Source organism: Ahaetulla prasina, chromosome 8 (assembly GCF_028640845.1).
Source record: "Ahaetulla prasina isolate Xishuangbanna chromosome 8, ASM2864084v1, whole genome shotgun sequence".
NCBI classification, from domain to species: Eukaryota; Metazoa; Chordata; class Lepidosauria; order Squamata; family Colubridae; genus Ahaetulla; species Ahaetulla prasina.
Genome location: NC_080546.1, coordinates 27,483,828 through 27,505,188, shown reverse-complemented (window position 1 = coordinate 27,505,188; position 21,361 = coordinate 27,483,828). Strand labels below are relative to the sequence as shown.

General features: G+C 36.4%; 2 protein-coding genes across 8 annotated transcripts in view; one reads left to right on the top strand and one right to left on the bottom strand.

Moving 5' to 3' along the window:
- Window positions 1-9,126, bottom strand: part of AIMP1 (aminoacyl tRNA synthetase complex interacting multifunctional protein 1) — a 28,377-nt gene extending 19,251 nt beyond the window's left edge. The window contains exons 1-2 of one of the 5 annotated variants that reach the window (XM_058193152.1): window positions 9,038-9,071; window positions 5,405-5,511 (exon numbers count right to left, since the gene is read on the bottom strand). In XM_058193152.1, the coding sequence (XP_058049135.1) occupies window positions 5,405-5,406 (2 nt within the window). In that variant the 5' untranslated portion in view covers window positions 5,407-5,511; window positions 9,038-9,071. Of the gene's footprint in view, window positions 1-415; window positions 676-5,404; window positions 5,512-9,037 lie in introns of those variants that run through there. The other 4 variants (XM_058193153.1, XM_058193154.1, XM_058193155.1 and 1 more) reach the window with 4 other exon arrangements.
- Window positions 9,127-9,163: 37 nt separating this feature from the next.
- The window catches only part of TBCK (TBC1 domain containing kinase), a 90,914-nt gene continuing 78,716 nt past the window's right edge, over window positions 9,164-21,361 (top strand). For 2 of the 3 annotated variants that reach the window (XM_058193875.1, XM_058193877.1), the window contains exons 1-3: window positions 9,164-9,230; window positions 13,099-13,317; window positions 19,951-20,023. In XM_058193875.1, the coding sequence (XP_058049858.1) occupies window positions 13,125-13,317; window positions 19,951-20,023 (266 nt within the window). In that variant the 5' untranslated portion in view covers window positions 9,164-9,230; window positions 13,099-13,124. The remainder of the gene's footprint in view (window positions 9,231-13,098; window positions 13,318-19,950; window positions 20,024-21,361) is intronic. The other variant, XM_058193876.1, reaches the window with a different exon arrangement.

Genomic DNA, 21,361 nt, shown 5'->3' with positions numbered 1-21,361 from the left:
AAGGTCTTTGGGGAGCTGAAAGCTGCAGAAAGCATAAAATACTGGCAAAGATCCCTCCACTAGAAGCAGCTTTCTATAAACAGAATTCTCCTTATTACCTCTCTGAATAGAACCACTCACATTTAAAAAACCTGAAGCTCATTACAAAACTAAAGGTAGTTACTATCCCACTGCAGAACCTCTATGCAAAAGGAAGACATCTAGCATTCCACAAAAACATTTCACTAAACATTTAATAGCTCTGGCATTCTCTATGGCTCTGGCACAAATTCTAATTTTTTATCCATTGCCTGGTCTTTGCTTCTGGCTTTTTATATTTCAACAGTTACAAGATATCAACTGATGTCATGCACAGGCAATCCCACCCCAGCTCCGCGAAGGCAAAAAACATTGCAATACGTCATGTGATACCAACATGATGCGGTGAATTTGACATCCATGCCCTATACCATTTCAGACAAATGGTTATCCAATCTCTTCTTTAAAACTTCCGGTGTTGCAGCATTCACAACTTCTGGAGGCAAGTTGTTCCACTGATTAATTGTTCTAACTGTTAGGAAATTTCTCCTTAGTTCTAGGTAGCTTCTCTCTTTAATTAGTTCCCATCCATTGCTTCTGGTCCTGCCTTCAGGTGCTTTGGAGAATAGCTTGACTCCCTCTTCTTTGTGGCAGCCCCTGAAATATTGGGACACTGCTATCATGTCACCCCGTCCTTCTTTTCATTAAATTAGACATACCCAATTCCAGCAACTGTTACTTCATTGATATATCATTATAACTTACACCTTTTCCAGGAATTAATGCAGAAAAAAAACAATGAAAAATAGTATGACTTTTTATAATAAATTTTTGAAGAGAAACAATAAAAAACAAAAAGATAAAGATTATGTTAAACTTGTATAGATTTAACATAGCTGTGAAAATTTAGGAAAAGGCATTTCATTTTTTTAAGTGGAAAAAATGTTTTACTTGCAAAGATTTAAATTATCTTCAAATACTCTCACTCAAAAACATGCTTACCCAAAGAATATGAACTCAATAAAATTCAGGAGGAAAAGTTTTGTTCTTATAAGATTGCTTTCCCACAAACATAGAAAAATCAAGGATGAGAATATACCCTGATAGTTTTAATTATATATTAAATGTGAAAAAAATGCTCTCACAGCTTTCTGTATTTAGATGCAGAGCAGTTAAAAACAATAAAAATTAAGGGGTGAACAACTACATCTTTATGCAGAGAAAAGTCATTTTTTAACTCCATGGAAAGAATACAAAGAAAATATCATAGAACATAGAAGCTAATATTAGAAGTGCTAATTCAGACAGAATGTCATGTAGCAAAATGTGTATCCTGAGCTTTGATTCCCATCCACTGCTTTTTCCTAGAAATGTATTGTTCTCTTTAAAGTAATATAATGTTTGAAGTTAGGACAGCACTGAATGACGGGGAACACAACTTAACCCTGAAGTTATTGCAGGGTTCTAGTCATGTGATCAAAATTTGGGTGCTTGGCAACCCACCAGCACTTACTACTCCAGGAGTGCTTCAACTACCCTCATATGCCTATCTCCCACCTATAATTTTTTGGCCCACCGCACTCTGCAACCTTCACTATATTCCTGCTCCCACTTCTAATGAGTCTTCCACATATCACACACTATGGTGTATAGCCAGCAGTTGCCTTGTGAAGGATCAGGGAATATATGCCTTGACAGCAGCAGGAGCAAGAATCAACTGAGCTGGGTCCCAGAGTGCAGGGTGGCAGGTGTTCTGGAGTGCAGGGCAGAAAGAGAGGTTGAACTGGGGTGACTCGAGCTTCTTGGGCTGGCAGTTTTGCACCACATTGCTGAGCGATAATTTTGAACACTGGTGGGGCTTCCTGGGGTGGAAGCTTTGCACTGAGCTACAGCTCAGGGCTTCTTGCAGATTCAGAGCGATGGCATGCCAGGAAGCTTGAGCCACAGTTTGCCAAATGATCCCAGGGCCATGCAGTTCTGGGGATGTCTGCCATCCTGCAAGACAAGATACAGGGTAGTCCTTGACTTACAACAGTTCATTTAGTGACAGTTGAAAGTTACAAGGGCACTGGAAAAAGAGACATGATCATTTCTCACACTTACACCTTTGTGGCATCCCCATGACCATGTGATCAAAATTCATGATCATGCTTGGCAACTGGTTCATATTTATGGCCATTGCTGTGTCTTGGGGTCATGTTTTTGCAACCTTGTAACAAGCAAAATCAATGGGGAAGCCAGATTCTCTTAACAACCAGGTTACTAACTTATTAGTAGTTGTGATTCACTTCACAACTGTGGCAAGAAAGGTCGTAAAATGGGGCAAAACTCTCTTAACAAATGTCTCACTGAACAATAGAAAATTTGGGCTCAACTGTGGTCATAAGTTGACTTTGTATATAATATACAAATGGATGAAGACTATTGCTTGACATAGTGTAAGCCGCCCTGAGTCTTCAGAGAAGGGCGGGATATAAATGCAAATAAAAATAAAAAAAATAAGTCAAGGACTACCTGTACTTGGCAGCCAACAGACAAGAGATGGAAGAGAGAGAGTGGGTCAGGGAAGTTGAAGAGGAGGCAATGCCTTACCTTACACAGGCTATACTATAGTCATTAAAATTAAGAATTTTTATAGATCTATTTATAACAAAAATTATAATTTGTATAATACAGCTTCTGAGGTAGAAATGGTGAACTGAACTAAAGTGGAACCAACAACAATGGTAGAATGAATAGAATAGAATAGAATAGAATTTTTTATTGGCCAAGTGTGATTGGACACACAAGGAATTTGTCTTGGTGCATATGCTCTCAGTGTACATAAAAGAAAAGATTCCTTTGTAATCTTTTCTGGACTAGGAGATGATTTCACATCACCCAAGGAGATGATTTCACATCACCCACAAGTGCTCCAGACAGTTGCTCCCCATGAAGACCCCAAGGTATCAGTGTCCATCAGGTTTACAATTCTGAGAGACAAGGAATAGTCATCTTGCTCAAACTAATGATGTTGGGAATACTTAATGGAATAAAAAGAAAGGGCAAGCAACATACATGCTGGCTTGATAACAGCAAATCTGATATGAAGTTGAACATTCAACAATTGAAAGAAGCTGTGCTTGATGGGGTAGCATGGAGAACAGTTGCCTATAAAGCCGCCAAGAGTCAGACATGATTTAATGGTTAAACCAATCAATATCTTGCTCAAACTTCCTTCTTTCTACTTCCTAAGCACTTTCAGAAATTGCTTGTTAATTGCTTTTCAGCTTTTAGGAACCATTAAACCGATAAGTCTGAAAACACCAGGTAAGTTTTCTTCAACCCTTAGCAAAAGAGGTTCTAAACATAAATTTAAGGATTTAAAAAATTATTTGAGGGGAGCAAAGTGGTGATTAGAACATTGATTTGGTTCAATGGAACAAGGATCCAGATAGATTTAAAATGAGATATTGGAATTAATTATAAGAATTCCTTGTGGGAAAATAGTTTTGTTTGGAATTCTTAAAAACTTGTTAAGATGGGACTTTAAAGGTGGGACACTATATGGAAGGAACTAAAGATTATAATTAAAGAATATTTAAATTGTACTACTACAGACTGGGGAAAAATATTTATTTTTTAACAATGGACAGAGTGGATAATACCACCATCTGCCTATATAGATAAGTTGTTATGGAAAGGAACAAGTTTTACTATACAAGAATGAGACTGATCTGAATGTGGATTTAAAAGTGACAAGCTATTCAAATTGTAGATGCCACACTTGACATGCAAAAGGAAGACGCTCATGTCTTAGTAATTAAAAGGGATATAGAAATAAACCGAGAGGGATCTGGATAATTTTTCTATATTGGAGATAATGTAAAGGTTCCCCTCACATATATGTGCTAGTTGTTCCCTACTCTAGGAGGTGGTGCTCATCTCCATTTCAAAGCCGAAGAGCCAGCACTGTCCGAAGACATCTCTGTGATCATGTGGCTGGCATGACTAAATGCCAAAGGCGCACAGAACTACGGTATGTTACCTTCCCACCAAAGATGGTCCCTATTTTTCTACTTGCAATTTTACATGCTTTCGAACTGCTGGGTTAGCAGAAGCAAATTGGCGATACAAACAAGTTAATCCTTTGAAGAATATTGTGAGAAAAGAGAAAGAAAAAATAAAAAGAAATCAAGTTCCGGAACATTATATGAAGGGACTAAAAATCAAGATTCCTTAAGGTGGTTCATTTATTCAACGTTAAAATGGATATTTTATTTCTAGGACTGAAATGACAATGTTTTAAGGATTTGTTTATAGGTAAGAGCTTAGATATGGGAAGAAAAGATCATTGTTGTCTTTTATGAGAAGACAATAAGTTACCAAAATTGTTTATATTAGTTATAATGGGGAAGTCATTTCTTTAAATATTTTTCTTTTTCTTTACAGTATTATTTTTCTGTTTCCTTTTATAATTTTTAATATTACTATTAAAAAACTAACTTCAAGATCAATAGCATAATGAACATCTTTAATTTAATATAGCAAAATGTACCTATATAAGCAATCCAATGTATTATATATAATACATTTTGCAAAACATTTTATAGTGGAAGGAGTGTCACAAATTAAATATTCAATTTTTTCCAAAATATCCATTCTCTGCAATTTTGTCACAAAATTCTAAAAAAAAAAAAGCCTATTTTCATGCCCTTCTAAATATTAGCAAAGCACTTACACTAAATGAAAAAAAGAAAACCGAGCTACCACATAACTCTAAGTAATTGATTTGTCAAGGATCTCATTTACTGAATATAAGGAAGTTGTATGTTCAAAGTATTCTACTAAACTATTTCACTATAGCAACATAGTGGAAGGGCTAGAAATAAAAGGAGAAAAGCTTTACTAATCATAGAATGACTTATAGCAAAAATTTTATAGAGACAATTAAATTAGATTTTAGTTAATATTTCTACGTTCTATAAAAGTATAGAAATGAGAAGCAGAGAAATTAGATAAATACATTTAATAAATATAGCTCACTCTGTCATCTATTATTAGAACTAACTTCAACCATTTACCAAAAATGCCTTTGACTTCTTCCCTTCAATAGGAAGCTTAGCTTGAAGATGTCTTACTGAGAAAAAAAATAATTTCCTGACCTGGATAAACAATTTGGGGGGGTGATGAAGGAACTAATATGAAAAAATAATCAAGCACTGTTTTCAGCACCCTCTTCCATCCAGTATTTTTCTTTTATTAAAGCTCTTTTCATATGGTGATATATACTGGATTTAGATCCTTATTTTGCACATTCGTATCTTATTTCATTCACAATAATATAAACATCCTTCAATTTGATGCCAAAGAATGTATTAGACTACCAAATGTTAGTTTCACTCACATTTAACAGGTACTGCCAGAGAAGAGATTCAAACTGCAAGGTTCAGTGGAAGATACGAGCCTCAACTCTACTTCCTCTTCCCCACCAAATTTGTCTTTTGTGAGCACCTGATATTAGGAGAGGCAGAGTTAACCATGCAAATATCCCTGGACACCATTAAAACAAGCCTTGAAAATGCACTTGCACTATCAACCAATTAACCAATCCCTTTTTTTTCCTTTAAGAATTAGGTTGCATTAAAGATCAAGAGTGTTAAGCCAATGAATTGTGACATCTGCACAGATAAAAGAAAAAGAATGCAAAGAGAGCTTAAAGACACACATATTGAATTTAGTATACATAGGATAGAATTAGGCAAGTTCAGGTATAAATAGATTAATAGAGTAAGGATAAAGTAAATATAGAATATACATACACAGGCACATTCATTCACTCATTTTAGTAAGTTTACAGCCATCTACCTGGCAAATCAGCTATCAGAAAACCAAATATCCTATGCCACAATAACATCAACTGCCACATGCCAAAAGTTATGAATAAACACTTCCAAAGCAAAAGAAATTCTACCTCAAAGAGATATTTTATTAAAATAAATCTGCAAATAGGACCCTAAACTTGTTGAAATAGAGTTGCTGCATTAAAAAGCCAAATATTCTAACATTTTAAAAGAGTAACACTCTTTAAGGTGAGCTTTTGTGACAGAATCCATGCATATAGTATGTTCATTACAGCTGCCTGAAGAAAAAAACTTCTTGTATAGGGTTATTATTTCATATCTAGGCCAATAACTAGAAGCAGCTCCCAAAGTGGAAAGAAGTCCCCCCCAGCCCGCCAATTTCCAATGTACTGAACTGAAGGCCATCTAAATGAATCCCGTGCTTCCTACATTAAATTCCTATGGAGATTCTCAGTTAACCAGGTCATGGTTGTCCCAAAGGTGCTTTCTCAAGAGGCAACTGGACTTCCTGGTTTTTCTTTGAAGATGTTTCGCTTCTCATCCAAGAAGCTTCTTATGTTTTCTTCCAAGCTTCATGGATGGAAAGCAAGAAATCTTAAAAGAAAAACAGAAAGTCCTAGCATTAAACTTTCCTTTAAATATAAAATTGACTATGTCTGCAGCATTTAAGGAAAACCAGTTGAAGATGTTTTACAGATGGACCTTTTTGCTGAGAATACTCAATAGGAAATATAGTAAAGAAATAAGGTATCTAATCTTACACATAATAACAGCCGCAAGAATATCTTATGCACAGAACTGGAAAAATGAGAATATACTATCGGAGGAGGAAGTGAAAATCCTGGATTATGCTGAGATGGATAAATTAACAAAGGAAATAAAAGAAAAGGAAGATATGGAATATTATATTGTTGTTATTGCGAAGTCGTGTCCGACCCATGGACGTTCCTTCAGGCCTTCCTATCCTCTATCATCCTTTGGAGTCCATTTAAGCTCACGCCAACTGCTTCAGTGACTCCATCCAGCCACCTCATTCTCTGTCGTCCTTCTTTTGCCCTCAATCTTTCCCAGCATTAGGCTCTTCTCCAGTGAATCCTTCTTTCTCATTAGGTGACCGAAGTATTTCAGTTTCATCTTCAGGATCTGGCCTTCTAAAGAGCAGTCAGGGTTGATCTCTTCTAAGACTGACTGGTTTGTTCGCCTTGCAGTCCAAGGGACTCGCAGGAGTCTTCTCCAGCACCAGAGTTCAAAGGCTTCAATTCTTTGGCGCTCAGCCTTTCTTATGGTCCAACTTTCACAGCCATACATTGCAACTGGGAACATCATAGCCTTGACTATATGCACTTTTGTTGGCAGGGTGATGTCTCTGCTTTTTAGTACGCTGTCTAGATTTGCTATAGCTTTCCTCCCCAGAAGCATCTTTTAATTTCTTGGCTGCAGTCCCCATCTGCGGTGATCTTGGAGCCCAGGAAAATAAAATCTGTCACTACCTCCATTTCTTCCCCATCTATCTGCCAGGAATTGAGAGGGCTGGATGACATGATCTTAGTTTTCTTAATGTTGAGTTTCAAGCCAACTTTTGCACTCTCCTTCTTCACCTGCATCAAGAGGCTTTTTAGTTCCTCTTCACTTTCTGCCATTAGAGTGGTATCATTTGGATATCTGAGGTTGTTGATATTTCTCCCGGCCATCTTAATTCCAACTTTTGATTCATCCAGCCCCGCCTTTCTCATGATGTGCTCTGCATATAAGTTAAATAGACAGAGTGATAGTATACAGCCTTGCCGGACTCCTTTCCCAATTTTGAACCAATCACTGGTTCTGTGTCCAGTTCTCACTGTTGCTTCTTGACCCGCATACAGGTTTCTCAAAAGACAAATAAAATGGTCTGATACTCCCATCTCTTTAAGAACTTGCCACAATTAGTGGTGATCCACACAATCAAAGGCTTTAGCATAGTCAATGAAGCAGAAGTAGATGTTTTTCTGGAACTCCCTAGCTTTCTCCATGATCCAGTGTATGTTGGCAATTTGATCTCTAGTTCCTCTGCCTCTTTGAAATCCTGCCTGTTCTTCTGAAATGTTATATAGTATGGAATAAATTGTATAATTGGATAGAAATTAGAAATGGTAAATGATGAAAAAGGGGAGTCATATATACACATACAAAAAAGGCTAGTGCATGAAAGAAAATGAATTGTTATAATGATAGGTATGATGGAATATATACAGGAAATAAGGGATAATGGGACAAAAAAGATAAGTATAATTAAAGGAAACGAGAAGGGAAAAAATGTAAATAATAGAGGAATACTGAAACGAAGCTGATGTAAAAGAAGGAGTATATGTTTTATGTTAGTGTTTGTTATGTCTTGTTGGTTTTTTTTTGTTAAAAAATAAAAAATATTATTTTTAAAAAAACCTTTTCCTTTCATCCCTTCTTCTTATATGTATATCTTATTATCTGTGTGGGTTGCCTTGACCAGCCAGAAAGGGGGGGTGGGGAACCTGAGATAAAACTGCAACACGAGAAGGCAAATCGCAAGGAAGAAAATGAAGCAACAAGTTCAGGAATATATCGCTGCTCATAAACTCCTCCCTTCCCTCCCAAGCTCGCAACTTAATATTTATTATTCTCTCAAGGCATTCGCGGGATTCTTGACAGCCTCGACGTCCCCCATTCTCCTCCTCCTCTTCCTCTCTTCTTCCAGCACAGACTGTTGTGTTTTTTTAGACATTCCCTGAATACCTATCTATCCCCAGTTACACAGATACCAATAAATAGCAACACAATAACAAAAAAACAAAAGCGAGATCTTGAATTACTGCCTATATATATTTCTGTCACCCACCCACCCCTATTACGGGCTCTTCCCAGCCACCCATTCGTTTCTTCCAGCTATTATCAAGAGGAAATTCCCTTCCCTCAACCGATTCTGCAAGCCTGATTTTGTAAGCAAAAGCAATGGACGGGCCCGCTGAGAGACACCCAAGGAAAAAGAAAAAAAAAAAACACCACAAGAAATCCAGGCACGCGCCCCCCTCCCTAGTCATCCACGGTCTCCTTAACGGTAAAGGTCACCCGGTCACCGAGTTCATCCCTCGCTCATCTAAACACCCACCCCCCCACTTTCCCCCCCATCCATCCCGCACACACACACACCGCATCTCACTTACCCTACTTTTGCAGCAGAAGCTCGGGTAGACGGCTATGCGCACGCGCCGACGACGGGAGCGCGAGGAATGCCATGCGCAGCGCATGCGCACGAAGGCGCTCATTTCCTGGCTTTGCCGAGTGAGGTGGGACGAGCCTTATTTTGAGGGCGGAGTCTGAAGAGGAAGGATCAGCTGGAGCAATAAAGAAGGTTCGGTAGGTTGGAACGGGAGGATTCGTTCGTGGTGGGTGGGGGGAAGCTTTTTTTGCATTTTATGGGCATGTATGAGCCGGGGACCACCTGCATCTCCTTGCACGGTGCGTGAGCCGTTTTTACATGCATCTCCTTGCACGGTGGGGGTGACCCCCCCTCTCTCTACGGCTTCGTTCGCCCCGTTACTTGACCCACAAGACACATTGGATGCAAGCATTGGGTGTTGTGTGAAACCAAGTCGTATATCGAGTGGCTTCGTGGTTCAGGATGCCTTTCTGTCCCGGGATATTCAGAAAACTGCGATTAAGTGAATGCAGTTTAACATGCAGTTCAAAATCAGGCCGGTTTTTGTTTTGTTTTTTACCGAGTCACGTGTAAACTCTTCGATTCGAAAAGGGAAACGAAACCACTGTATTTGCGGGTTTCAGTTAGTCCGTAAAAACAGAATTTTTGGCCGAGCCTTTTTTAATGCAGAAATATAAATGGTCCTTGTTGATAGATAAAGATAGAAGTTCATTGTTATGAGCTGCTTAAGAGCAACACGGTACTGTCTGATATGCTTGATTATTGTCCCATCGATTGTTTGCTAGGGTAAGATTGCAGTGGTGGCCAAAATTGTGGAAACCTTTTGGGAAAAGTGTATTTTTGAGATTTGATGGATAATGACACCACTTTTTTTGGAGGGGGGGATTTCAAGATAATCATATTCCGCTGCTGGAATGGCCTGGGAATAGCCCAGACCTTAACCCAATTGAAAATCTATGGAGCCGACCAGTGGTGGGATTCAAGTAATTTAACAACCGGTTCTCTGCCCTGTTGATTTCTTCAACAAACTATTCAGAAAGTTAACAACCGATTCTTCCGAAGTGGTGCGAACTGGCTGAATCCCACCACTGGAGCCGACTAAAGAAACTTGTTAGTCAGAAGTAACCCAGCAATAAAACCCAGTTAATAGAAGCAATCATTTAATGTTGGTTTCACATTATAACAGCTGCAGAACTAAAAGACTTGGTTCACTCCATGGGAAGACGTTGTAAGGCCATAAGTCATGCTAAAGGTTAGCCAACTAAGTATTAACTGACATGAACATGATAATTTTTGTATATCTCGTTTTTCTGTGGTGATAATTTTTGTATTTTCTACGTATTTCACTTTTCTTCTTTATACTGTAACTGCTATTCTAATAGCAAATCCTTCATAAAAGTTATTGCATTACGTTCTTGATTAAATTTTAAATTTTATGGTACTACTCCCCCAAAAAGTGGTATTATTAGCTACTTTTAGAAAATACACTTTTCCCAAAAGGTTTCCACAATTTTGGTCACTACTGTACACTCTTCTATCTTTACATGGTATGTTGATTGAAGTGATGGATAAGTGCAGACCAACATAAAGTAAAGCAGTGGATAGGAAGAATACACTTAATTGTGAATGTTGATTGTATCATTCACTATTCTGTTAATAGTAATTAAGTCCTAATTGATTTGGGAAATAAAAGAGTAGTAAAGGATAAGAGAAAAAGAACTTACTTGTGCAGTATTAGATGCACAAGTAAGTAAAAAGCTGTAGAAAATCTGCCTGAGGAGTGATCCACCTTGAATGCACTTCTAAATTAAGCATCTCTAAAATCAGATTGGAAGTTTTAAAAATGTTGTAAAGGATACAAAATCAGTATTACATGCAATTTTTAAATTACCCTTACAAATATAGCTATTTTATACAATAAGATAGATAGATAGATAGATAGATAGATAGATAGATAGATAGATAGATAGATAGATAGATATGAATGAATGAATGAATGAATGAATGAATGAATGACTTGGTTAACTGAAAAGTTGTAGTATAACTTATTAACTATACATTGTTAAATTCTGTTTTAAAACATGCACGTTTTTTATTTTAAAATGGAGCTACAGTGGCTTGGGTTGATTTGTTTGATGAGGAATGAACTAAAATTCAGAAAACATGACATGCTGCATTAAATGCCTGATCTCTGTCTATTTCTGACTTTAAAGTACTTTCACTGCTGTTTTCACTTCTTTTTATCCTTTGTTTTTATTAATTAGTCCCAGAGAGTGAAAGCAAAATTTTGCAAGCAAACTGAGACAAGTTTTTCCATTTTTGTTTTTGTTTTTTTTGTTTTTGTTAAGAAAATACTGTATTAGGAGTTACTTCATTGTTCAATATCCAACAGGAATCAAATATTTCCTGCTTTTCTCCAGCAGGCCTTCACAACTTCGGTTCCAGTGCCATTTTTATTTATTCTCCATTGCTCTTTTCATTACTTAACTATTTTTTTCCAATTGCTTTAGGAATTCCAACTATCCTGCTTCATTTTCATTTCTTTTCTTATCCTGTTTTTCAATGCTTTCATTTTCAATGTTTTCTTTCTCTCAAGGCTTGCTTTTATGAAGCCTACTTATTTTGCCCACAAAGGTACTAATTCCTATCTATGGGAGAGATTTTAGTCCAAGGTATGCTGACTTCATTTGCTTTTCATTACAAATATTATAGAATGTTACAATGAAACATGCCAGTGACTTCATTGTCGCCATCATATATTCTCCAATACTTTAAATTGTACGTCGGGTTTGCTGAAAAATAAAAGGGATCCTGTTGAATGGAGCCTTTGTTGGATATAATGAAATTTATGTATATTACAATATTAGCTAAAGATAGTGGGAAGACTTTAGGGTTAATTTAGCTGACATGTATGGTGAGCGGAAGAAGTGGGAGTAATCTATATCGTCCTTGTATATCCACAAGTATCTCCACTGTGTCCTTGGTGAAGGAGTATCCCACATAGAAAAGAACATATTGCTCTTTAGCCAACAGAAGGCGATGGCAGTGCTTCCCTGTTATATCCTCTAAACAGGCTCAAAGGGATTCAGTTTATAAGGCCCTTTGTGGACATGCACCACTGGAAGATATGTGGGGTTCAGATACGGTTTATTGATCAACCTCTCCATGGAATGAAGTTTTTAGTTTCAAGACCTAAAGCAGACATTCATAGAAGTAATTTTTAATATGATATTAATACGGAATTGTTTTTACCCAGAACCTGAACAAACCTGTAACATAATAAGTAGACAATATTACAGTAATAGACTATGATTTGCATAGTCATAGAAATATTTCAGTGTAATTGTCAGCATATCTTGGGATATGGAAAATTCAGTTGCTTGAAACTCAGGGGACCAGTAGCCAGTCGCTATGTGAAGTGGGTGTTTCTATCCCACTACTGGGATAAAAACTGCTACTACCCCAGTACTGAGAGAGCTGTTTTTATATACATGTTTAAAGCATCAGTGCCACCAACAATGCAACTTTAATCTCCCAATTAAAAAACAATCAGTACAATACTATCAAAGCAGCTTCCTTTTGCTTTATAGGTAAAATGTATAAGCAAAAATTAATATATACTCTTCTGATAGATCTCAATTAATGCTAATATATTGTCTTTGTCTTTTTAATATTAAATTTATCTAAGGTTGTTTTAAATACTTTCCTGCTTGTTTTTACAGTTATTCCATCTGGAAATGTATTGTATATTTTGGGTTTACATTATAAATGAAATACTTTTATCTTTTATTTCTTTTTGAACCAGCAATGACAAAAGAAAATACACTAATTCTCTTTAATCCTTGTAATTTCTTTCTAAAGGGTACCTGAATAATCTCAGATTTAGGCTTTTCTATTTGGAGTGGCCTAAATGGTATAAAAGAAATCTCAATTTATAAATCATGATTTATAAATATCTTTATTCGGTTCTAATCCGTATTTAGCAGCTTTTATTTTGCTTCAGTCCTGTTGTAAAAACTAGGAATGCAACCTATTTCTATCAATTCCTCGTCATTTCTCTTTCAGGGGCACACACGTTCTAGACTTCTGACATGTTTTCCTTAAAGGATTCAGAATTAGGAGCTTCCACCTTTTTTGCTTCATCTCTTCCAAATGATGTTTGTGGGAGCAATGGTCTACCTTTGACTCCAAATTCCATAAAGATCCTAGGCCGCTTTCAGATTCTTAAGACACTTACACATCCCCGGCTTTGCCAGTACGTGGATATTTCTCGTGGAAAACATGGTAAGTATATTGTTCTTTTCAATCCTATAACTTTTTGGGTGTGATTGGAAGACTGTTACAGTAATTATTTTGTAAACATGTTCTTCAGAGCTTTAGAGAGTTCAAAGACTTCTACATTTATTTTTCCTGAAGGCAGTTGTTTGCTTTCCTCCAGACTGACTTTGTTGCAGCGTATTTCAGGTTTGTTGCTATTGTCACACATAGCAGACACAGATGTATGTAACTGCTGTTTCCTTTCGGGATTTGTTATCCTGTAGTTCTGATTACACTGATAATGAGTTATTTCCTTTTCTTTTTCACACTCTGTCTATATATTTTTCTCTTCCATCCCCTTTGTCTCTTTCAAGCGTCTTCTTTTTTTCTGGGCTCTGTTTGGTTTTAAATGTATGAACTTCATTCACTGTGTTTGTTTTCTAGGTCCTGTATTTCATCAGTGGGTTTTGTTTTCACTTTAATTCCTTAAATCTCTCTTTTGATGTTAGAAGTTGAAAAGAAATGTGCTTCACAGAAGGTGCTCTCAACAATTCTTCCCCCAATTCCCCCAATTCTTAAATTATAGAATTTATTGCTGGGACATATAACAATGAGATTGATGGGCCAGCTGTCATTCACACCTCCTGATATGTTCCTTATAGGCTTCAGAATATTGCAAATCATTGAATGATGCAGCTTAAATTGCAACTTTTTCACATCACATGAAAATGAAGTGAAGCATATTAATTTCTTATAGTTTAAAAATTGTGTTTTAAGATACATTGCTTTCTTCAGCATATGTAGCGCAAATTGAATTAGATGACTGATGTATTTCTACCAGGTGTCATACACAATTACACCATTTTCATGATGAAGTCATAACATAACAATGCTTTTGCTGGCTCTCCACAACTTGACTATAATTGCCATTAATCCCATGTAGTCTGGATTATTGATAGCTGTCATTCAGCATATCTGGAAGACACCAGGTCAGGGAATGTTGGTGTAAGCTAATAATCCTTATGCCTTGTCTTTTGACTATAGAGAAGGTTGTGATATATATGTTAGACTGACTGAGTTTTTACTTTGTACTAACCTTGGTTTATTTTAATATGCCTCCCTGTGTATATAGCAAATTGGCCGTTATTTTCATGGAAAGCTCTTTCATGGATACACAAATCATGCTATGCCATAAATCATGGTTTACAACCACAGTCGTTGAGTGCACATAACATGAAACAAACCACATAACATGCAAATTAGGGATATTTTGTGGTAGACCAGAAGCAATAGCCTACATTCTGAAGTATTTAGTGTATTTTAGTGCATTTAAATGCATGGAGTTAAGTTAGTTATTAACTTCCCTTTTTTCTGGTGTGATTTAAGCATACAGAATGAGATCAAGCAAGCAGCGTTAACTATTGATTAGTGTTATGTATGCCATTGATGCAATTAATATTTATGTAAAAATTATACTTGATTTTGACACCTGGAATTGCAGTATTTTAATCCTTTGCCATTGGCTGAAATCCCACCTGGGAATCTTGCCTATTATTCGTGTAAAGAGAAGATTTTCTTTCCATTTTGCTAGCAAATCTTGAGGAATATATCCTTTTTATGACGTACCAAAGAGTACAGTTTTCCGTGTTAAGGATTAAGTCTGTGTTAGGCCTTCTACAGTACTAATTTTGTTGTATACAGTTCTAGCAATTTAGTTTTAAAACAATTCACACTTTTATTAATTCTCTGAATGATATCCCATTTATTTTCTTTTTTTACATCTTGAGTTAATTCGTGCATAGCGACTTTTTAAAGTGTAACTTAAAAGTCAATATTAGTTAATGATGCAGAGAGAAGAAAAAATGATAGGTTTGCTCTAGATTGATCTTTACTTCATTCTGAGATACGAACAAGGAAAGAAAAGGTGTAGTTACAATGGAGAACATTGTTGATATGGGGCCTGAAACCCATAATCAATAGACATATCAGCCAAGAGTTTTGACTCGCGTCACTATTATGCTATACACTGGGTACTTTTTATGTTTCAAGAAGTGCTTAACAGTTACTTGTTGATGAATTCTTCAAGTATTTTTATGAATTGGAAAAAGGGAAGAGGTGAAAGAAGCATAGGAAACCGTTCCTTATTTTAAGTGTTATACTTTAGTGATAAAACAATTATGCCATTGTAATAGTAAAAGTGAGTAGCTACTTATTTTTCCCATGTACTGTTGCCTTCTTGAACCCCTCTTGGCAATTTTGCACACAAGATAAATATATAATGTCCAGTAAACATTCACAAGCAGTTCCCAAACCAATTAAAATTCCTAGAATAAAAGCAAAACCAAACAACCAATATGGAGTTCAGATGCTCTCTTGAAGACTTCTGTTTTGAGCTGATCTTTCATCTAAATTCTAACTAGACCTAACCTGTCAGGGTTCCAAGGAACACCCCCAACGAAATAAAGCTCTGAGGCTTGAGGTTCCTCAAAGTTCCAATTTATTAGAGATGTCATGTTGGCACACTTGGGAAAACCTGAATCTGAAAGCTTCCAGGTTTTCCACATCCAGCTGACAGTTCACAGCCCTGCCCCACACCCACAAGTTCATCACATTTTCCAATCAACTCTTCACACTCAACTGGATACAATCTTCAGACAGTCTCTATCAGACACAGGCAAAAGTCCTTTAATATGGAATGTTGTTATGGCTAACTTTCTACCGCTCAGTCTCCATTGGAGGCAGGCAAAAATCCTTGAATACAGAGCTCCAACAACAACCCCCTCCCAGCTTCCCCAGCTAAAATATGTGGCAGTTAAGAAGCAAAAAAGAAAATTGTCTTCCAAAACTGACAGCTTTCTTAGCTTTGAATCCAAAGTCAAACACGTGATGAACTCTTGAAACCTCAAAGATTTTTACTGTATCTTTTATATATATAGTTAAGTAGTTTGACATAAGTTCTTAATGGGAAAATAATGAGGTTTTGGATTTACTATAAAAGTATGAAATTGCTGTTTAAGAATTACAATGCTCTTTAACTGATATGTAAGCTGTGGTTCTTATTTACCAGTTCAAACAAACACTATATACAATCTGGCAGTGAGATAATTCTGCAATTTTATTTATTTATTTCACCAGTGTCCCTGTCTGAATAGCCATTAATTATGTGGATTAACTCTTAGTACTCACAACAAACATCATTATTGCTGAGAATTCTAGAAGTTGAAATTCACAAATCTGAAGGGCAGGAGAATTTGAGAAACTCTGTTCTTATAATCACCACCAGAATATTGCCAGCTGCATGTATTATAGCTCTTCAGGTTTTCCCCCAGCTGCATTTATTCTATTTATATTGTGTACTTTCCAGTTGTTTAGAAGTTATATATTATGTGTGAGTTGTCTATTATGAATAGTGTATTTTTATATATAAAGTTGACTCAAAGATTGAGTTCTTTCTGTTTTCTAAATGCTGTTTAAAATTGATTATAGATTACAGTATATTGTTTTCTTGATATCCTAGCATAAAGTGCTATATGGGAAAATGTGATAGGCTTAGTTTTTTTTAAAGTCAGTTTTTTGTTCTTTTACCAGTTGTGGTAAAAGAACAAGTTGACAAGTTTACCAGTTGTCAGTTGTGTTATAGTTAGCTTTAGTTGTATAATTAATATACCATATTTTTTGGAGTATAAGGTGCTCTGGACTATAAGATACACCTACCTTTTTTGGGGAGAAAAACAAGAAAAAAAATTCTGCCTCTGCCTACCAGCATCCATTGGTATTCATCTGGCTAGCGTCCTTGCAGCAAAAAGTCTGGTCAGCTTCAGCACGTTATCACTGCCTGATTTAGCACGAACAGCTGATTGGCAGTTGGATTGGCCTCCCGGAATACCACCAATCAGCTCTTCCAGGCTGCGGGCATCTCCAGAGCCCATTGCCGCCTCTGCACTTCATATTTTTGGCCTCTGTGCATCATGTTTTTGGCCTCCACATGCTCCATTTTAAACCCTTTCCAGGCTGTCAGGATCACCACAGCACATCGCCGCAGATCACCGCCTCTATACGTCGTGTTTTCAGCCTCCGCGTATCATATTTTTGGTCCGTTCCAGGTGGTGGGCTTTGCCGCTGCCACAGCTCCCCACCACCTGGAACCAGCTGAAAATGTGAGGCACAGAGGCCAAAAATGCAAAATGCAGAGGGGGCAATCGATGGTGATATGCTGTGGCAATCCTCGCAGCCTGGAACAGGTCTAAAACGGAGGCTGAAAACAGCTGAAGAGTGGGGGCCAGTGGGTGGGAGAGGTTTCGGCAACATTCGGTGTATAAGACACACCACAGTTTTCACCCACTTTTTGGAGGGGGAAGTGTGTCTTAAACTCCGAAAAGTACGGTAAGTAAAGTATCCTATATACCTAAGTATTTTGTTTGTTAAAGCAGGAATCATTATATACAGGCTTATATGAAGTGTAACAGTATTGCTGCAGATTTAAAAAGACAGTTCATTAGGAGGTTCCAGCAAAAAAAATTGTTTTTTATTTTAGATTGAAAAGTAATAGCAGAAGGCGTAACCATTATGTTCACCAGTCTTGTTATAAGCTGTTTCACCAAGACTGTATTTAGATGAAACAAAGCTGGTAGTGGCAATTAAGTGAGTATTCTACAATCAATCCAGGGACGTTCAAATCACAACTGTCTTCCTAGTCAACTAAACATTTCAATGGTAGATAATAACCAAGCAATTTTTAATTTGTAACAAAAATATGAAATTAAAGAACTATTGTTCATTTCAGTACTAAATTGCTATCCCTTTAACTCCCAAAGAATTGAGTAAGAAATCTAACACTGAAAGTTTTTAAGAAGAGATTGGACAGCCATTTGTCTAAAATGACATAAGGTTTCCTGCTTGAGCAGGGGTTGGATTAGAAGATCTGCGAGGTCCCTTTCAACTCTCTTATTTTGTTAAATGATACTATTGGTTTTTTAAAAAATTCCCTAATTGTTTTTTCATAAACTCATATGACAATCATCCTGCGGTCATTAGGATTAGGAATCCTTTTGTTCATAGGATCTAATAAATCTCTGACAAAGGAGAGAAAAAGCTGTGTATTTATCCTTGGGATTCAGCAATTTTAAGAAGAACATCACAAAGGAATATTTCAGGGCTTGATGGAAGATGCGCACATATAGAATAGGGGAAAAAAATATCTCAAACTTTGGAACTGACATACTTTATTTCCTTCAAACAGAGGAAATGTAGTAATTGGAACATTTTCTGCTAAACTGGTATGAGGTTTGTTAATAGATTTTTCCCTGCTAATGAAGCATTGGCTTTAAATCCTCCTTTGCGATAAAAAGTAGCTATATATATTTCAAAATTAATAAATGGATAAAAAAGTACATGAAATCTGACTGGTGACACTACTTCTGGATTTACTGGTTATTAACAATAACTGCTAGCTATATGTTAACTTCAGTAATCGCCAGGTAAGAGTTCTCAACAAAGTGTTTATACAGATAGTCTTCCACTTACAACCACAACTGAGCCCAAAATTTCTGTTGCTAAGTGAGACAGTTGTTAAGTGAGTTTTGCCTCATTTTATCACTTTTCTTGCCAGAGTTGTTAAGTGAATCTGGCTTCCCCATTGACTTTGCTTGTCAGAAGGTCGCAAAAGGTGATCACATGACTGTGGGACACTATAAGTAGGAGTCAGTTGAATTTTGATGCTATGACCATGGGGATATTGCAATGATCGTAAATACGAAAAATGGTCAGAAGTCACTTTTTTCAGTGCCGTTGTAATTTCAAACAGTCACTAAATGAACTGTGGTAAGTCCAGGACTGGCTGTATTTGAACATGTTGACATTCAAAAAAACAAAATAATTGTGGGGAGGGAGATTTGCCTATTCACAAAGTAGCTGTCACAATAAAGTCAGCTAGTCATAAAAAAACCTTGAGTTTATATCTCATAAAATTGCCTTGAGTTTATATGTCAAGGCAACCTAATAAGGTTGCTCCATGCCATTTCTGTAGTCATTCAGAATACATCCCTTAGCAACCAGCTTATCTTTGCCAGGCAGACAGACACGTTTCAATGCCATAGCTGAACTACAACTCCCAGTTTTTCCCCCCCTAATAATCCCTATGTGGCCTATCTAGAAGCCAAGGGCATTGGAAGCAAAGGTAAATCTGGAGATTTTTACTTTGTGGAATTCCAGATTCTTGTTTTAATTTTGTTTGCAGTTAAAACAAACCAAAAAAACCCCAAAAATTAATATGGACTGTGCCTCATGGTATCATAAGTCAGGGGTCTCCAACCTTGATCCATTTAAGACTTATGGACTTCAACTCCCAGAGCCAGAGCAAAGCGGCTGAGGGACTCTGGGAGTTGAAGTCCACAAGTCTTAAAGGGACCAAGGTTGGAGACCCCTGTCATAGGTGGTATTTTGGAAGCTGGAAAGATCCTATTGATGACCCCAGAACGATGGATTCCTAGTTCTGTTATATCTCATTAAACTAAGTAGTCATCTTCTTTGTATTATATGATGCAGTGTGTCATAATATGGTTTTAATTTTGTCAAGGTGTTAAAGTAAAAGTGTTTGGTATCTTATGTGCATAATATTATTATACTAAAACTGTTTTTGTTCATGCCTATATTTTCCATCAGAGAGGCTGGTGGTGGTTGCTGAACATTGCAGAAACAGCCTGGAAGATTTGTTTCGAGACAAGAAACCAGTGAGGTATGATATCAAGAAAAAACTTGGCAAGGAAACATGCTAACTTGAAAGTTTATCTACTTTAAATGAAAAAGTCCAGATACACTTTTTTCTTTTAAAACCTTAACTATCTTTACAGGTCTATATAGATTCAGACCTGACATCTTCCAGCTTCGGTTTATCCTTCTGGCAGCCAGATTAACACATGCTTAGAATAAAACAGATATTTACTTCTGCAGAAAAAGGAGAAAAGTTGTGTTTTTTGAATGAAAATGGTAGAACCTGCCAGACATTTCTCCCAGTATATTTTGTTTGTGTTAGGACTTAAAATTTGTGTCTTTGAAAAATATAAACCTAAAAACATTTTCTTGGAAGTTACAGTAGAACTGTGCGTGCATTACAGAGATCCTTTGTGTGTTGATTATAAAGAGTTTTACATATCTAAATTGCAAGTAGTGGTGAAAAAAACGAACAAAAAGTAAATGTTTCTTTACTTGTACTTATGTAGAATATTTCTATGCTTTTAAGTTTATTGTATTTGGATTATTATATTTATTTAAAAAAATCCTAAATACAATCTTATGCAGGAGAGTTATAGTCTTGCCTGTTTTCTTTTAACTATAGATAGAGCCTGAAATTCTTTAAAACAGAACTCTTTTAAATACAGTGAACCTCCCCCCCTCCCACAGCCTGAATTGGGTCTTACATTTACATTTTTGGTATCAAAATTTTATGCAAAAACAAAGTTACAGAGTCTCCAATGTACTCTTGGTTTCAAAGTATTCTATACATACAAAGATTTTCTTGAAAATTCTTGCTTATATATGCATATATACACTTAAGCAACATAATTTTTATTTTCAATATTTTATTTCCATTGTTCCTCAAAAAACTTAAAACCTAGAAACTTTTTTCAAAAACTGTTTTAAAAAATCCCCACCAATGAAATTTATATGAAAGCACTAATATCAGTGACTAATATTCACATTAAGCGGCACATACATATGAAATAACTTTGTACCATGCTCAAGCCAGTAATGCAGCATGGCTTCAGTATAACAAAAATGCTATTTTACCTCAAGGAGAATTCCAGTGTGCCGGGGGGTGGGGGGAGGAAATGTATTGCATTTAATTAAAGTGAACATTGTTTTCTTTTGTAAGCTTTTTCAATACAATAGCTAGAAATAATTTAAGAAAGGAAATACTCCATTATGTTCCTTAATCCATTTTGGTGAATTAGTTTTGCAACAGATTTCCCAACACTTCATACATGTTTGGTTTATATTAATACAAGATAGAACAGCCAAAAGTTGATGTGAATGCTTTTGCAATTAATTTCTGAAACTTATGGAATGAGAGAAG